This window comes from Corticium candelabrum, chromosome 7, assembly GCF_963422355.1.
Source record: "Corticium candelabrum chromosome 7, ooCorCand1.1, whole genome shotgun sequence".
Lineage (NCBI taxonomy): Eukaryota > Metazoa > Porifera > Homoscleromorpha > Homosclerophorida > Plakinidae > Corticium > Corticium candelabrum.
In genome coordinates, this window is record NC_085091.1 from 4,159,501 (window position 1) to 4,178,038 (window position 18,538).

The 18,538-nt window shown below is 41.6% G+C and overlaps 3 protein-coding genes across 4 annotated transcripts; 1 reads left to right on the plus strand and 2 right to left on the minus strand.

The window, feature by feature from the left end:
- Positions 1-526: 526 nt before the first annotated feature.
- On the minus strand, positions 527-4,108 carry LOC134181706 (uncharacterized protein K02A2.6-like). The gene has a single exon (XM_062648974.1). The coding sequence runs from the start codon at positions 4,106-4,108 to the stop codon at positions 527-529; it is 3,582 nt and encodes a 1,193-aa protein (XP_062504958.1).
- LOC134182720 (uncharacterized) lies at positions 3,909-4,824 on the minus strand. Of its 2 annotated transcripts, XM_062650153.1 has the most exons (3): positions 4,589-4,824; positions 4,455-4,532; positions 3,909-4,403 (listed from the first exon to the last, which is right to left on the minus strand). In XM_062650153.1, exons 1-3 carry the CDS (start codon positions 4,604-4,606, stop codon positions 4,164-4,166), a joined length of 336 nt encoding a protein of 111 aa, XP_062506137.1. In that variant the 5' UTR covers positions 4,607-4,824; the 3' UTR covers positions 3,909-4,163. The 2 variants fall into 2 exon arrangements, with proteins under 2 accessions (XP_062506137.1, XP_062506136.1); XM_062650152.1 differs by having other exon boundaries at positions 3,909-4,532.
- An 869-nt stretch (positions 4,825-5,693) lies between these two features.
- LOC134181707 (protein LZIC-like) lies at positions 5,694-16,825 on the plus strand. Its single transcript, XM_062648975.1, has 7 exons — positions 5,694-5,837; positions 5,914-6,049; positions 6,118-6,216; positions 10,769-10,864; positions 10,927-11,089; positions 14,336-14,357; positions 16,795-16,825. Exons 1-7 carry the CDS (start codon positions 5,737-5,739, stop codon positions 16,823-16,825), a joined length of 648 nt encoding a protein of 215 aa, XP_062504959.1. The 5' UTR covers positions 5,694-5,736.
- The last annotated feature ends 1,713 nt before the right edge of the window (positions 16,826-18,538 follow it).

Here is an 18,538-nt window from a genome sequence, read left to right on the forward strand (position 1 = left end):
TACGTGGAAGATGAGACTACATGCAGACAAGACGATTACACCATTGAAATCAATGTTCCGGACGTCACTCAGGGCGAGAACGAGAAGCAGCGCCTTACGCGCCCACCATCCTGGCGGAAGAACTACAAGATGTGGAGTACGTAGAGTTTTTAGTGAGGTTCGGGTAAGGTAATTTGCTTGGGTTGTTATCTAGGAAACAGGAATGTTCATCCTAGAAGGAATGGAAATGTAGCGGTACCATATACGGGTACCTACAGATTATGTTACGTCAGTAGTATCTAGGGCACTGTACTGTGGAATAGAACTGTAGTGTTATCGGGTTCGTATTAAGGCACCAGAAACGTATTACTATTGTCGTTAGCACACAACGTAAGAATACAGACTCTATACACACTAGTTACACCCAACCGGTGAATACGTCTAGAATGACTCACTCTCTACGCATGCTCATTCATGCACTCGCGTGACATCATAGTAACTAGTAATAGTATCATACTCAGTCACACTACATCCCTCTTTGTTAAACTCAAAGATCCAACCTGTTTGGTTTCCTAACTTGTCTCCCAGACCGAGTTCTAATCGTTCTATGATCATCTTGAGTCGCCACCAGATCTCTCTGAGTCTCCAATGTATTTTCTCTCTCCTTTCTTTGCATCTCAGAAGTATTCTGACTCGTTTTACCTTGATTACCAACATATTGATGACATGGTTGATGATCTTCCTCTCTCACATTTGACTCTAAGTTCGTCCTTTGTTCTCTCTCTGGCTCTGATCTTCTCTCAATTCTTTCTTCACTTCCTTCCATCTTTCTCTCTTCTTCACTTCCTTCCATCTTTCTCTCTTCTTCACTTTCAATTCTGATATGATTCCTATTTCTACGAAGAATTTCTTTCGGAGTAGAAACAAGATACGATCTTGGATACGTTTCTCTTAGAACAGTACCCGTTGTTGTTTTGTCAGAAATCCATACTGAATCTCCCGCTTTTAATAAAGGAAGATGTTGCACTTTATGACGTTTGTCATAGGTGACTTTCTTCTTTCTCTTCTGATCTACTTCTCTCTTCCTCAAAAGTTGCATGTTGGGAACTTCAGGTTTTCTTTGCTCCACTGACATAGGTAAATTTGACCTTAGCCTTCTTGACATCAACAATTGAGAAGAACTAAATCCATTGCTTAACGGTGTTGTTCTATATGACAGTAATGCAAGATATGGATCCTTGGCTTTCTGTAATAACGTCTTCACTGTTTTCACCGCTCTTTCGGCTTCTCCATTGGCTTTTGGATACTTTGGACTTGACGTAACGTGCTTAAATCCATACTCGTTTGCAAATATATTAAATTCTTCAGATGTATACTGTGTCCCATTATCCGAAACCACACATTCTGGAACTCCATGTCTAGAGAATATAGCTTTTAAGTGTTTGATGATATGAACTGATGTCATGCTTCGAACTTCAACAACTTCTATGTAACGAGAAAAATAGTCTATTACAAGAAGATAGTGCGATCCTTTGAATTCAAAAAGATCTGTTCCAATCTTTTGCCAAGGCAATAAAGGTAAAGGTGTTGTAATTAATGGCTCTATGTGATTACGTCTTTCTCTCGAACATACAGGACAGGAAAAAACATACTCCTTTAGCTCCTTACTCATACCTGGCCACCATATCGCAGCTTTAGCTCGTTCTCTACACTTTACAATGCCTTGATGTCCTTCATGAATTCTCTCAATCATTTCTCTTCTTAGTTTGTCGGGAATTATCAATCGTGATCCTCTTACCAATATATCTCTTTGCACAGTTATCTCCGAAGACAATGCAGCAAACTTCTTCAATTCTCCATGCAGATTTCTTTTCTCTGGCCAACCATCATCTGTAAACCTTCTTACTTGTTGGCATAACCAATCTTCTTTTTGCATTTGCCGAACTTGTTCTAATCTTTTATCACTGGCAGGAATATGATCCATAACTTGGTTAACCCACGTTTCGACTATTTCTACAAATTCGTGATCAATCTCTGTAGGTTCATCAACTGGATATCTAGAAAGAGTGTCCGCCGTTCCTAGTTCTTTTCCTGGTACATAGTCTAACTTGTATTCATATCGCATCAGTCTCATTCTAAATCTCTGAATTCGTGGTGGTAGTTCATCCAATTCTTTTCGTCCGAACAAAGTCAACAACGGTTTATAGTCCGTTAATAACGTGAAAGTCTTGCCTACAAGATAACATGAAAACTTTTCACAAGCCCACACTGAAGCTAAAGATTCTTTTCCAATTTGAGCATATTTTCTTTCACACGGTGTTAACGAACGTGATGCATATGCTATGGCTCTCCAAATTCCGTTGCTCTGTTTTTGTTCAATCACTGCTCCTATCCTAGTCACTGCTTCAATCACTAGTCCTACCGAAGAAGCATCTGAAGCAACTCTCGTTTCTCTCTCTGGATTATAGACTGCTAGTACGGGGGCTTCGCTTAATCTCTTCTTGATTTCTGCTACCGCTTTCCTTTGTCTATCATCCCAGATCCAAGCATTTCGACCACACAATAATGCTCTGAGAGGTTCAGTCAACGTTGCTAATTCTTTTACAAACTTACTTTGTTGGTTGACCATTCCCAAAAAACTCCTAATGTCAGTTCTGTTTCTTGGTTCCTTTAAATTCAGAATTGCTGAAACTTTGTCTGGATCTGAACTAATTCCATGTGAATCAATTACATGACCCAAGAATTTTATTCTTCGTTTTGAGAACAGACACTTTTCCTTGTTCAAAGTAACTCCAGCTTCCTGCAATCTTCCTAACACCGCTTCCAACCTACAATCATGCTCTTGTTGATTAGTACCGAATACCAAAATATCGTCCATTAAACAGATAACCCCTTTCAAGTTCTCCAAAATTTGTGAAATCCTCTTTTGAAATACTTCTGGAGCTGAAGTAATCCCAAAAGGTAAACGTTTGAAAAAATATCTACCAAATGGTGTGATAAATGTCGTTAATGGTGCACACTCTTGTGTCAATAGAATTTGCCAATAACCTGAGTTTGCGTCAAGTTTTGAAAATACCACAGCATTTTCCAACTGAGCTAACACGTGATCAACACTAGGCATAATGTCTCTCTCTCTCTTAACACACTTGTTCAACTGAGTTAAATCCACACAAATTCTCACCTTTCCATTCTGTTTAGGTACTACAACCATTCCTGCAACCCAATCTGTTGGCTCTTCCACTTTTTGAATGACATTATCTTTCTCCATCCTAACTAATTCTTCTTTTACCTTTGGCAATAGCGGTATAGGAATTCTTCTTGGAGTTGATAGAGCATATGGTTGTGCGTTCTCTTTCAGCTCTATTTTATACTTTCGCTTCATAACTCCTAACCCACTAAACAATTTCGGATGTTTATCTATCATTTCGTGATCCACATCTACTTGATCAACTCTCGTGATTAGTTTCAAAGCTTTTATCGTAGGAAGCCCTACTAATGGTTTCCTGAGACCTTTAATGACATACAGTTCCTCTTTAACTGATTGACTTCCTTTTTCTAATTTACATTTTATCTGTCCACATACTTCTAGTGGCTTCTGATTCGGTCCTTTCAGACAGCGTATAGACTTCTTCAACCTTGTTCCGAAAACATTTCTAGCTATATTTTCAGGAAGAACATTCACATCTGCTCCAGTGTCAATCTTGAAATTTATTGGAACTTCATCAACTAACAGTGTCACCGTCCAAGGCTCATGTTTACTACTACTATTTGTTACTGACGAAATTTCCTTAGTAATGCAATCAAGATACTGCTTCTCTGATACGTGTATTTCCGAAACCTTTTTCGTTTTGCACATTTGAGCAAAATGACCCATTCGACCACACTTCTTACATCTACAGTCTTGAGCAGGACATTGACTCTTGCTGTGCTCTGGCACTTTCCCACATCTGTGGCAGCGTTTCCTACCCTCCGCTGGGAAAAATTTCCTTGCCGTTGTGTAACTTCCTAGTTTCTTATGGTCCTTCCAAACTTGATTAGACTTTACTCTAGCTACTTGCGTTGTTTCAGCAGAAGCTCTAATTACATCTTGTTGTTTCTTTACTGACTCCGATTGTCTTACCTTTGTCATTGCTTTTTCAAGCGTTAACTCCGCATCAAGTTGAAGTTGCTCTGACAACTTTGCATCACAGTTCAACTACCAATCTGTCCCGAATCATTTCGTTAGTAAGTTCTCCATAACTACAATGTTCTACCAAACTGTATAACGAAGTAATAAATTCATCCACTGGTTCACCTTCGAATTGAACTCTTTGATTAAACTTCGCGCGTTCGTAAATGATATTTCTTGTCTTCACAAAGAAGCTCGTCATAGTCTCTTTTACGGTCTTGTAGTCTTTCTTCTGCTCCTCGTTCAATCCTAACGTCTGCAGCACATCCTCTGCCTTGTCACCCATAGAATAGATCAACGTACTTACTTGTGTCTCGTCTGTCTTCTCTGCTAATCCTGATGCTTGTCGAAATCTTTCGAATCTTCTTATCCAGCGTTCCCAGTCCTGCGGTTTGCTGAAGTCAAATTGCATCGGTATTTGCAACTGTGACTGTGCCATACCTTAACTCCTGTCACCATGTAGTGTTATCGGGTTCGTATTAAGGCACCAGACACGTATTACTATTGTCGTTAGCACACAACGTAAGAATACAGACTCTATACACACTAGTTACACCCCAACCGGTGAATACGTCTAGAATGACTCACTCTCTACGCATGCTCATTCATGCACTCGCGTGACATCATAGTAACTAATAATAGTATCATACTCAGTCACACTACAGAACGTCTCTCAGTATTAATGTATGCTGCTGTACAGAACCAGTCTCTCCGCGTGACTCTGAGAAGACGGTGTGTGGTTGCTACGTGATCTTCCCCCCACTGCGGTACAGTTACGTGATAGCGGCAAGTAGCTCCGTTACAACGTAGCCTCGCCCCAGACGCAGTGTGGATTGCAGCCCCAGATGAGCTTCCATCACCACTACATCCGGGGCTGCAATCCATACTGCGTCTGGGGTTGCAATCCACTCTCCGTCTGGGGTTGCAATCCACACTGCGTCTGGGGCGAGGCTAGTTACAACGGGACCCTCGGTTACATTTTCTTTGTCTTCAACGGGATATTAACTAACAATCAATAATCCAATCAACGGGATTCTTTGAAACGGGACACTCGGTTACAGATATACACTTCATGATAAATTAGAACGGGATATTTAACAAATAAATTTGCATACATTGGGATACTCGATTCTCATGTCATTGAACGAGATATAACTCTGAACGAAATTCTTCATGAGAATTCTGTCCAGCCTGCTAATTAATTTTTTCGATTTCACGGTTAATAATGATAAATTGTCAGAACGGGATACTCATGCAACGACCTAAATTTCTATACAACAACGTTAAATTAATTAGCTATGAGAATTCTGTCTGTGGCTGCTAATTCTGTGAATGAGATATACTTTATGAATGCATACAATGATAAATTAATTAACCAACAGCTATATCTAATCTGCCCATGCGGAGAACGGGATGATGAGCTAAAATATCTCAGCACTACAAATTGTAGCGCTAGCACGCTACAGACTAGCCTCGAAGTTCCAGACCGTCTCCGAAACGGTACGCGGTTTTAGGAGACGGTCTGGGACTTCGAGGCTAATTAATTAAATTAAGTGTTCACGTGATGTTGTCATTCTTCACGTGACGCAATGGCCACCAGAGGGAAAAGCGAAACGGAAAAATTGAAACACAATTTGGAAGAACAGTTAGACCGTCTTGTCGCCCAGCTTTCAGATTTGGATGAAGCAAAGTAATTATTCAATTACTTTCAAGAGACCCCCAATTATGCTTCCTACTTCAACTTTGACGTTATTGCTAAAATACAGGGACGAAATGGACGGTGAAGAATACGAGGAGACAAAGTCTGAGACACTCGAGCAGCTGAAAGAGTTCAACGAGTCACTGTCGCACTTGGCAGCGGGAAACGTCACTCTGGTCGACGAACTAAGTCGTATGCAGCTGGTGAGGAAAGATAAGTAGTTTGGAGATGTTTCTAGCTTGGTAGAGTGTGTATTTTGTGTTGGGTAAAGGCTATTCAGGCAGCTATAAGTCAGGCGTTTCACACGCCGGAGGTGATTCGGATGTTTGCAAAGAAACAGCCTGGACAGTTGAGACAAAGACTGGTTGATGTAAGACGTTTCTTGATGTGATGCTGCAAACTGAATTAACCTTCGGATCTTCTTAGCTTCGTACGTGTTGTGGTTGTTTGCTTGTTTTGTTTGTGTCTGTTGTCTTCATGGCTGCTAATTTATACTGTACATGGTGCCTTCACGCATATGTTACATCCGGGGTTCCAAAAGTCAAACTCGCGTAATTCAAATTGGCGTTCACGATTGCAGTGGAAGTCTGAGGCAATGAAGAGATGATATATCTGTTTCATATTCAATTTCTTGTTTGAAAAGGATCTTCGTAGGGGACTCTGTTTTGGTAAACTGTGATTACGACTTTGTCAACATTTTGTCGTGTTTCTCGCTTTCAGAAAGACGCACAACTCCAGATTTAGTTCAAAGCTTTGTTATATTGTTGTCTTAAATCATCGAGGTGATTTTAGAATAATGTTTCTGCTTTGCAGATATTGGTTGAAAGGGTCTCCGGGTAGGGTGTTCTTTATGGTCATGTTTGTCCATTGAACAGCAACGCTCAACAATGAACTTATAAACAAGTACGTTGTTTAGACGTTTGGGCAAAAACGCATCCAGGCAATTTTCAAAAGACTTTCTTAAATTAATGTGCCACTGCTGCAAGCTAAATCAGGATGTTCGATAACTTTTTGTGGATGTCCAGTCAACCACGAGTCATTACATCCTGCACTATCAATACAGAGCTATGACATAATAAAGTTGTTCTAATTGCTATACCCTATTGCTAATAAAATAATTATTACAACAGAATCTTCATGTAATGTGTAAAATTACTTAGCTCACTCAACACATATTACAAGAACAGCAGTAAAACAATAAATTCTTCATATCTAGACCTTGTCATCTGATCACAACGAGGAATAGTAGCAGGCCAGTCGTGCAACAGCTCATCGAATTTCTTGTCGACGTCGGGATTAGATCCTTTCAGTAAAAGCCATACAGGTCGCAGAAATTTCCACAGGATCTTCAGCAGAAGAACAGAGAATGACAGATGTCTTGACGTCCACAAGAACGGATCCTATTGCTGGTTGGCAAAGCCACTACTCTGTCTTCATTTTCACTCAGATAGAGCCTGTCTTTGATTCTTGAATACTTTTCCCGTGCAAGTCTTACGGGATAAGCCCTAACTCGTAAATGCCCACTGTTGTGTGGTTACAATCAACATGCAAACGTTCTTGAGAACAAGTCGGTTATGTCAAACAATCAGCAATTAGCCATGCCTATTCATCAGCCTGGCCAATCAACAGACTGCAGTTCTACCTTTTTTCCCAGAACATTCTATAAGCCTATAATTAGATTACTGAAGAGATCTCACATCAGGAACACTGGGTCTTGGTGCGGCATTACCATAGGACCTCGGAATTCTGCTGTAGGGCACTTGAAATTTATGGTCAGATATGCGTGGAGCACTGTATGGTTGTCAGTTTTGTATGTTCACAGGGAGATTTTGGAATAATAATTAATTTCAGCTATGAACCTTAATTAAGAAACGGGACTTTGGAAAAGTCATGAGACTTGACGAGTAGCTTATGCTGAAAGTATAGGCCTGAATCGACTCTCGGTCTGCCGACAATCTAAGTTTGTCTGTGAGTGTCATGCTGCAGGAATGTGCCATGCCTTCTTTGTGGGACTCAATTATGGAGCAGCATTTTTTTATGTTGTACGTGGCAACCAAATGCAATGGACGAACAACCAATCGGATGCGTGGAACTTTTTTGAGAGACGTCCCAGAACAGTGTAATTCATGTTTGCGATTGCTAGGTCTTGTCAGAAATAAACAACAAAACTTACCTGTCTAAGGCGAAATCCATCACTTTCTTGGCTTACAATAATTATACGAGAATCTAATAGTACATAGCCGTGATTGTATGTCCTGAATGCAATAAGTTCTGATACTGTACTTTGACGACTACAGGCTATTTAATTAAGGACTTTGTGGTCACGCAAAGCGACAGTCCCTATGTACGATTTTAGATAAATTTTACAGGTGGGACGTTTAGAAAGAATTGTGTATATTCATAATTCTTTGCGACAATTCTATTGTGCGTGGGGTTCAGAAGGCTCATAGCTGTGGAAGCAACAGCTTCAATACTAGTTTCAGCTATTAGTCATAAGAAATGGGACTTTGTAATAGTCGCCAGACTTTGCGAGTAGCGGACTCTAAAACTAAAGTATAGAACTGATCTGACTTCCGGTCTGGGGCTATGTGGCCAGCTGATGACATACTGTCATGCTGCAGAAATGTGCCACACCTCCTGTGTGGTGCCTAATTATGGAGCAGTATTTCCTTTATGTCGTACATGGCAACCAGAGACAATGGACGAACCGAACCGCCTTCAGATAGGCGAAGCGTTCATGAAAGAGTTTCTTCCCAGAACAGTGTAGTTCATGTTTGTAATTGCCTAGTCTTTATTGGAACTAAACAACAGAACCTACCTGTCTGCAACTGCTAACTGCGAAGTCTATCTCTTTCTTGGTTTTACAATATATTTATATGGTAATCTAACATTACATAGCCATAAGTGATATTATGTCTCATATGTGATAACTTTCGATGCTGTACTTTGCCGACTACAGTCCATTTACGGACTTTGCGGGCATGCGAAACGACAGTCTGTATGTACGATTTTAGATAAATTTACAAGTAGCACATTTAGAAAGAAAAAAGCGTGAATATTTGTAATTCTTTGCGACAATTACCGTATTACCTCACTTTATGCTGCATGCCGGTTTAAGCTGAAATCTACCAGGGTGCCGGTATACGGGGTAAAAACAGGCTTTCTTGTAAAAGACGTCTACATACCTTTAATTGCTGTGTGCAATCATGCTTTCGCAACAAAACACAAGCAGCAGTCTCAATGATGCAATAGAACTGCCTTAGTTCAGTAACAATATCATGTGAAGAACAATACTAGGCTATATTGAAACATGCATAGTGTTCTGTAGAATCAGTCATCTTCCTCTTCCCACTCTTCTTCACTGTCCTTTTCATCATCTGTCAGCCCTGTATGGTCTTCATCATCTGTCAGCAGATACGAAGTGCGTTCCCAGCGCATTCCCGCTTACACCGGCATCTCCCGCTTTATACCGACATGCCGGTATAGGTACCAGACTCTCTCCAACCAATTTCTGGTAAGTCTCGCGTATACCGGCATGCAGCATAAAGTGAGGTAATACGGTATATAGGAATCTACATTGTGTAACCATGAGTGATTATGTCCTGTATGCGATAGTTCTTGATACCTTACTTCAACGACTACAGACTATTTATGGACTTTGCGGTCATGCGAAACGACAGTCGCTATGTACAATTTAGATACATTTTACAGTTAGCACGTTTAGAAGAAATAGCGTGTATATTCGTAATTCTTAGCGACAATTAATCCCAAGGTTTTGCAAGTGGTGAATTTGGAGGCAAATTTGGGTGTTACTGCCCTGTACCTGGAGCTCAGGGCCATCTCTGTATATGCAGCTCTGGTCTTCCGCAGATCCGTGTAGCCTCGTATAGACAGACTATTGATAGCATAATTCCTGTACAGTACTGGTGGGACACAGAGTCCGGACTCTGACAATGGCATTGACTCCGGGGAAAGGAACACATTATATTTTAGTTTCATTGTTAACTTGGAGCCTTCTGGAGCCAAAGGAACCATGTCTGGAGCCAAGTTTGGCTCTGTTGCCCTGGTAACCACACCCCGTGTAATCCTATTGTACGTGGTGTTCAGAAGGCTCATAACTGTTTGTGGAAGCGACTGATGACTTGCAAGGAGCAGTATACTAACGGAGTTCTGTTTGCACTAAATCTCTGGCTGGCTGATTATGCCAAAATATGACCATCGAAGAAGTCACATGACTGGTGAGGAGAGGTGTGTCATGTAGCGAGCAATGAAAGACAATGGCCTGGTGGCCAATCGCAAAATGCTGTCAGCCTGAGAGACATTAGCCAGATGGACGTCAATTTTGATCAGAAAGTCTTGTCTGCGACAGTTTCGACCCCTATTTTTTCAAGCACTAGCTTAAAGTATGCAGCCATCCCTACTTTGTATTTTTATTTATTACATGAACATTTTTGTATTCTTGTCTAGATAGTCCCTCCTCTTTGTCATAACTTCTGGAGAGGGAAGCCGTGAATGTGAAAGTAGTGCATGGTTGCATGTGTGGCATAAAGTACCTACTACATGCATAGCCAGTATGTAGGCGTAGCAGTTAGCTCTGAACGTGTAGCGGGTATGTTGAAGGCGTAATGGGTATGTTGAAAAGCGCAGTGGGCAGTTCTGAAGGCGTAGCAGCCCGCTACGCCTTAACAAGTGTAACACAAAGCTCAATGTCTGATTTTCAATAATCTGAAATAGGGGCCATGGCTAGGCATGTCTTCAGTTTGCCCAGAAACTCTTCAATAGGTCATAACCTAGGAAAGTAATGCGCAGGCAATAACAGCAAGTTTAGCAAGTTCTATACACAGTTATTTCGATCTGCTGGTTGTATGCTTTATCTCAATAATGTTGCAGAACCTTGATGTAACAGCGTTATGTGATTGTAGCTGCAACGTGATCACAAGATGGGTAGGATATCAGAAGGCATGTACACACAGCAAGCTGTTGAAATCCTAACGGCTCTTAGGAAACTTGGAGACAAGGTTGTAATATTTTACTGCATTAATTAGCTTATTTTGCTAAATTTGCAGTTTATTTTTGCTAGCTTTCAGCAGCTGAGCTTGACTTCCTTACTGCCAATTCTAGTGCAGCACTGACAGAATTTGAAAAAGCATCAAGTGCAGTTGGTAAGCACATTATCTGTGAATACACACGCCCATATGGGTACATATGCACACACACACACACACACACACACACACACACACACACACACACACACACACACACACACACACACACACACACAGACCAGGGTTTCTCCAGAGGGAATGGGGATTTTGGTGCCTCTTTAGCTGCATATGTTCCGCTTACAGTTTGATATATTAGATAGATAGATAGATTTATACAGGCCATATCCTATTAGCCAAGGGCTGGTCTTTCTAGGAGTCTGTTAAAATTTTTAAAAATAAATGACTATACAGTATAAAATATATCTATATAGACCGGTTGCAGTAGGCATGAACCTACTCACATGCACACGTGCTGGAGGACAGTCGGGGCTTTAGTATCGCAATGAAAACTTCTGTGCTGTGCTGTTGTGGAACCGTGCCGATTGTGACAGAGACATTAGTTTTGTTTGTTTGCCAGCGATTGTGACGGGCAAAGGCGAGAAATTTTGAAACTGACGGAACAGCAACGAGGGGCGTGGATCACTGTTATTAACAGAAAGACCAGAAACAGATCAGTTTGAAGTGCACACGCGTTTGTTCCAATCACTTCGTAAGCGTAAAATCTTCTGCAACGGAAGACCAAACGAATCTGCATTAGGTTCCTAGTTAAAAACTGCGATATTTGTCAAGGCATTCATTGACGACAGAACGATACAAACGAGTACAGCAAAGAGATGCAAAGAGACTGCGATTAGAAGAAGACGACGAAATCGTTCTTCCACTTGATTGCATTGCATGTGCAAGCGAAATTACAGACGGCATTGAAACTGATGACAATGTAGTGCATGGGAGCGATAGCATGCATGCAGACCTAGTAGTGAATATGTTGACACTGTCGCAGGCTAAAGAGCCGTTGCACTGTCTTCAGGAGGAACTGGCAACAATATAAGGCATTTCGATTTCAAAGCAGTTTGCTTTCAGAGAAAAAACTTCATCCGGCGTGGATGCAGGTTGTCACTGTGGACGTCCTCGGACAACTCGCTGAGGGAAATTTTGTAAAGGTCTTGACCCTCAGCGTACTGAAGTTTAGCATTGTAGTGATGTTGGTTGTTGGAATCTAACAATCTGTCGCAATAACTGAGAAAAACAGGCCTCTAACATATCGAAAATGTCCTGGCTGTCCTCCACGCATGGGGTAGTCAGTTTAGCTCACGTGAGTGCAACTGGTCTATATGATTGCGCTAGTGCCGCTTCCATATGTCCTTTCCGTCTGTATGCACGCAGTGCAGCGGGATGGATGGACAGATTTGCTTGCCGATGCTGCCGGACGGGTGTGATTTCGACTGTCTTGCGCTCGACTCACTGGAGACCTCTCTCGGGGTCTGGACTTGGGTGGGCTTTATTCCGTCATGCTATAGACGGGAAGTAGACTCAATGCAGGGTGGGATCAAATTCCACTGCCTACCACGTGTGCTCGGACTTACTGGGTGTAGGCTAGTAGTTTCATAAATTCAATGAGGTAGATTGACAAAGTAGAAGACATATTGTTCTACAATTGTGCTCCTCTATATGAAAAGCTCTTTTTACCGTTCATTCATTGTTCATGTGATTGTCATGTTGAATGATATTTACCAAGCCAAATGCATGCATACCATTTCTAATGTGCACATAAAGCATCATTTTTCCCTGGTTATTTGACTTTTAGGGGGCATGGCAAGATGTATCACTGAATTTAGTTGAATGATCTTTGCTATGTGAATTTGGCTTTGAAAGAGCTGTATTTTGTTAGTCATTGATCAGAAATAGAAAAGTAAGTGTAAGCTGTAGCAACACAAACGTTTGTAGCAACACAATCGCTTCTAGACTAGAGTAGCCTTGGTGCCAGACAGCTTTTTACACATGAGGGGGTTGTGGGGGGGGAGGCAGAGAGAAAAGCAGTCTGAGGACTATGCTATTGCAATTGAGTTCGAAAGTAGACCTGATGACCTAACTTGTTAATGCACTAAATGAGTCTTACAGTTATTAACTATAACAACCTACTTGCAATGATTTGAGGACCAGATGTTGTCTACATTTGGTGATTCAGCATGTCCAGATAATGTGTATTGTTCTCAGTATCATTCACAACAGTGGTGTAAGTAGGTCATGGGGAAACAAGTAACAACAAGTGGCATTTAGCCTTAGCAGGTGGCATACCACAATATGTCAATTATGAAAATGCTTACTTTTAGCCAGTGAATTTAGTAATGGCCATATCCTCAACTCTACCATTTAAGTCAGCAACTATGTTTGGGTTGAGGTGGGACCAAATATGCATTTACCTTTCTTGGTTCTGCTAGGATGTAGACGCTGGTCATTTTGCTATCATTGTGTGCTTGGCAAGCCACTGCTCTAGTTCTGTGATATTGCGCTTCCCAACATTTCTTGCCAAACACATCTTTAATGGGTTGCTTTCGAGACATTTGGACATCAAATGGAATGAAACGCAAATAGCTATCAAGGGACTGCGAACAGCTCAATGACAACTGACTGACAGTGCTGTTGTGGCAGGCATGATTTATTCGTGCCATGCAACAAACCATAAATGCTGTCTGGAGAGAGCTGGCACGGCTGCAGCCATTGACAATGTGACTGGAATGACCGCTTGTGTGTTTAGGACACCATGAGGTGGTGGAGTATGTGAGTGCATGTGCACTGTTCAAACGTTCTGCTGGTCAATATGCTTGTCAAGTGGCTTTGTCGACGAGGCGGTTCCCATGATGCAGTCAATAAGGCAACCAGATTCTTGCAAATGTACGGTAAACGCATGCTTGGTCCCACCACAACCCAAACATTGTAGTTGTAGTAGAGTTGCTGATATGGCCCATTGCAGTTGCTTTCAGCAAGTATCACTCCTACTTTCTTAGAATCTAGATAAGTCAAAGTAAAAGGGGTTTACATAATCTTGTAGATTTAGAAGTTGACGTGACTGCAAAATTATGGTTCTCCAACTTCCGGTCTTGTGAGGTTAATGGTTGTGACTATAACACTAATACTCTAATTTCATAAATGTTTGGCGATCTAAATTTTCGGCAAACTTAGGTTGCCGCTATTACGACGTACATTAATTTTCAGCGTAAGGTGGTTTGCAGGAACCTTCACATACTAAATATGTACCAGATGCATATCATATCATTTGGCACATGCTAAACTACTACTACTGCAGTACGTTAGTCTCGCGTAGCCAGCCCCTCCCCATTTTTGATTGTGTAAGTAACATGTGGTGTGGAAGTTCGAATTCTTGGCTCTGGAGCCAGCTCAGCTCAAGACATTTGTACTACTAGTACATTACATCTGTACTAGTGAAGCACAGATATCCTATAAGGTATGTTGGCATTACTCATTTTTGGCAAACATATGAATGTGCTTACAGTACATATGGTAATAGTACTAGGGCCGAAACAAATATATTTCTTGTTTCCGGTCAGCAAGACGGAAAAAAGAGACCCGGTCGGCCAGGAATATATTTTTTGGCTCTATTATTTTGGTCTTGCTTCCACGATTTCACAGACTTACTATGCCAGTTTATTGGAAAAAATGTCAAGAAAACGTCAGTTTTAATATATATTAAATATTTAATTATAAAATTATTATTTAATATATATATATATATATATTAAATAATATATATATATATATATATACAGACTTGGACAAAATTATAGGGATACCCCGCTGTGGGTATGTAGTAACACAATAATTAGGTCACAATTTACCAACTATCAATATTGTTAAGAACTTAATAGTTACTGCGTTGATTGTTAGGTTTCTTGAGAATACTGTAGACCCTAAATTGTTTTCTTTATGTTTCGCATTGCGGAAAACAAGACCTGAAAGTGTATGACGTCATGACTGCGTAAGCGTCGTAAGTTAGACTCTCTCTGATTTTGTTTAGTGGCTTTTACAAAAAGGCCGTTTTTAATAACGCGAAGGAAAATTGAAGCCCTTCACCAGTTCCTCAGTACCGAGTGTTCCCGCCTCTCGCCCTCCTGATTGCGTCCAGACGTCGCGGAACACTTTCTGCCAAGTTCTGGACACGCGTGGCTGGAATCTGCTGCCACGCCTCTTGTAGAGCATTCCAGAGCTCAGCTGCAGTTCTCGGTTTGCGACGTTTGGCAGCAGTTTTGAGTTCATGCCACAAGTTCTCGATTGGATTCGCATCTGGCGATTTTGGCGGCCAGTCCAACAGTGTGACATCATGCTGGCGTAGCCATTGTCTTGTTGACGGAGACGCGTGGATTGGCGCATTGTCCTGCTGGAAGGCAAAGCCGTCTCCTATCAGTGCCGCTGTGTCTGTAAGCATATGCTCCTCCAGAACCTGTTGGTACGCCGTGCTGTCCATACGACCTTCCAGTTTCACCAGAGACCCCACACCATGCCAACACATTGATCCCCACACCATCACACTAGCCGCGTGCTGGACCGTACAATACACAACATTCAGGGAGAAATTTCTCACCTTTGCGACGCCAAACGTACAGAGCACCATCGTTTCCTATGCTGACTTTTGACTCATCTGTAAAAAGAACAGATTTCCAGTCATCCGAAGTCCATTGTGTGTGAGTGGTTGCCCATCCCAGTCGCAAACGCCAATGGCTTTCTGTTAGCAGTGGCTTTTTCTAGGCCTCCGAGCGTTGACTCCTGTCTCACTGAGACGACGACGGACTGTTCTACTTGACACCTGTTTGCCGGTTTCATTAGCCAGCTGATACGAGAGCAGTCGTGATGGTGCTCTGCGGTTCTGCAGTGCCATTCTCTTCAGTCGGTGATCTTCCCGGATTGTCGTTGCCTTCCCACGTCCAGGTCGTTTTCATAATCGCTGCTGCCATGGGAAAGCCGTTGCAGGCACTGATGAACTGAATTCCTGGAGCGGCGGACAAAAGCTGTGATCTGACGCACAGAATGGCTAACTGAGTGAAGGGCTTCAATTTTCCCTCACGTTTTTGGACTCAACTGTTTGCCTCGAGGCATCGCTTCAACTCGTGAAATATCACACGGAACAAGACTCTGCAACTGTGTGCAGCTGAACGTTCAGGCTAACTTATCGCCTAAGTTTGGTGGTCTCAAGGGCAGTGGTTTTAGTGCAGCTGACATTTTGCCGGTAGCAGTTTGAAATTTTGCTACGTAAAACGTGGACCGGAAGTGGCATGTCAATGTTCTTTTGTTGCTATAACTTTATTAGTTTTTGTCGTAGCAGGATTTCTTTGTAATTAATTAGTGTCGCATGATTTTTGAATACGTTGAAGTTTGTTTATTGATTAAAATGGCAAAACAATTCAAATTGTGATGACATGCGCGAAATCAATGCGCAAAAACAGATGATTCGCCTTTTTTTCATAATGTTGATAAGAGGACCCACAAAATTGCTTTCATTCTCTACTACAGAGCATTCTTAGATTGTATGCCAAGAATGAGCATCCAAGAGCGATCAACGTGCACAAAGACAGGAAAAGTAGGAATGGCCGTCTTCCTTCTTCAAAGCAAACTAGATGCGCAGTAGGTAGTAAGTAAAGCTGCAGTCTTGAACTCAAGCTATGTTACATACTAACAATGGCACAATCCATGAAAAAAGAAATTCGAAAACATTTGGTTTTGCTAGAGAAAAATTCAGTGCCAAAGTTACACAAAAATGCCAGGTGTCCCTATAATTTTGTCCAAGTCTGTATATGTATATAATTATATTTATTATTATATATATTTTTTAATATTAATATATATATATGTTTTGTATTATATGTGTTGTATTATGCGCTCACCTTTAGGTGGTGGGACTATATCTTTATTCGATTATGAAGAAAAAAAAAATATATATACATTAAATATATATTTATTAAATATTAAAATTAATAAATATATATGTCCACCTGTCTGTTGCAACAGTAGAGCCTTCCTTTGTGAAACATGTTAGACACTGAAAATCTCGTATTTTAATATTAAATATCTGACAAAAGCATCATATTTCAGAATACTTACATTAAAATGTGCACAAAGAGACAAGTACATTTGACTGTATCAACATCTATGCTGTAGAATATCCATGCAGATATAGTGTACTGTCGAGCATCAGTGCCTCTTCCTGGGTTGACGTGTTGGAGTCAGCCTCTCTTTACAGTTCTCACATTTAGGAAGTACTACCTTAAAGTTCTGCAACAGATCAGGGTCGTGCATACAATTTACACTTCCGCAATGGCAGCATAAATCCGGCTGTTTGCAAGAACACGCGTAGTAAGCAAATTCAATGTGGTCTGAGCAGTGCAAACGTGTTTGCATAAAAACCTTTCCGTAGAGGGGGTTACCATCGACTGCTAGTGATGATCCACAAGTGTACTCGACACTTTCTATTAGCCTCTCAAGTTCTCCCTGTTCATCAGTCGTCAGTTGAATTTGAGCATAGATGCCTCGGGGCTTCTCACACTTACCACACTTGACTACTGCTCGTAAGCGTTGGCTAACTAGCATTCTCTCAGGCACTGCAGGTCCACTTGCACCCCGGTGAGATTTGCTGTTCAAAGACGGGCAGTGCTGCTCTTCGGTGTCCTTGCCCTTCAACTAATCAAACTTCAGGAAATGTCCAGATTGCGCAGGATTTAGCTGAGGATCTGGAAGCCAGTATAGGTCACTAAAAGATGGTGAGCTGGGACACTTGCACACTCCTGAGAGACACTCTTCATTGCCACACTTGCGCGACTATATTAAATATGCAAACAACAAAATTCGATGTCAGAGTGTTTAAATAATGGATACGGGGTTTGCGACAATAGTTTGTAAATGTCGGTATCCTACCTGAAACGAGTATTGTCGAGTGTGGCAGTGTGAAGACAGGAACTGCTGAAAACCTTTGTTGGCCAGGTCCTTGGCAGTGAGATTACTCAGGTCTATGTCAGGCCACACACTGCGGATTACCTGTCGTATTTCTTCATCGCACACTCGTCCAGGAACACGAACTTGCGACCCTCCATACACTAATCTCGTGAAGCGGTCTTCAATCACCTTTTTTGAACAGGCTCAATAGAAGCTGCTCAGTCTGCCTTTAGACCTGGAAAGTGGTTAGCGACAGAACGGATTGCAGACATTGAATTCACATTCTTGATGACACTTTCACTGTCCTCTGTCATTCTGCAATGGGCGAAGGCAGCATTCTGAAGGCCTAGGTTTAAAGTGGACATACCCGCTCAGCTGGGTTTGAAAAGCTGTGCCCTGGACATGTCCGGCTAGCAACCAGCAAATCCAAGTCTTCTTTAATAAACAGTGCAATATACGCCAGTTGAACAGACTTGCACGCAACTCTGTGATCGCTTCCGCCATCCGTATATACAAAGGCTACTGGTGGGAACTGGTTTCCTGTCAGTGTGGTTGACAGAGGCAACTCAGTCTTATGCCAGAAAGGATTGGATGGTTCAAATACACTGTCCTTAAGTCCTACACTAGCTTGACCACTGTAGAAAGACCCTTCTGTCTGGGTTGGAATGACACAACTGAGAATGACAGAAGGCGTCAGAGAACACT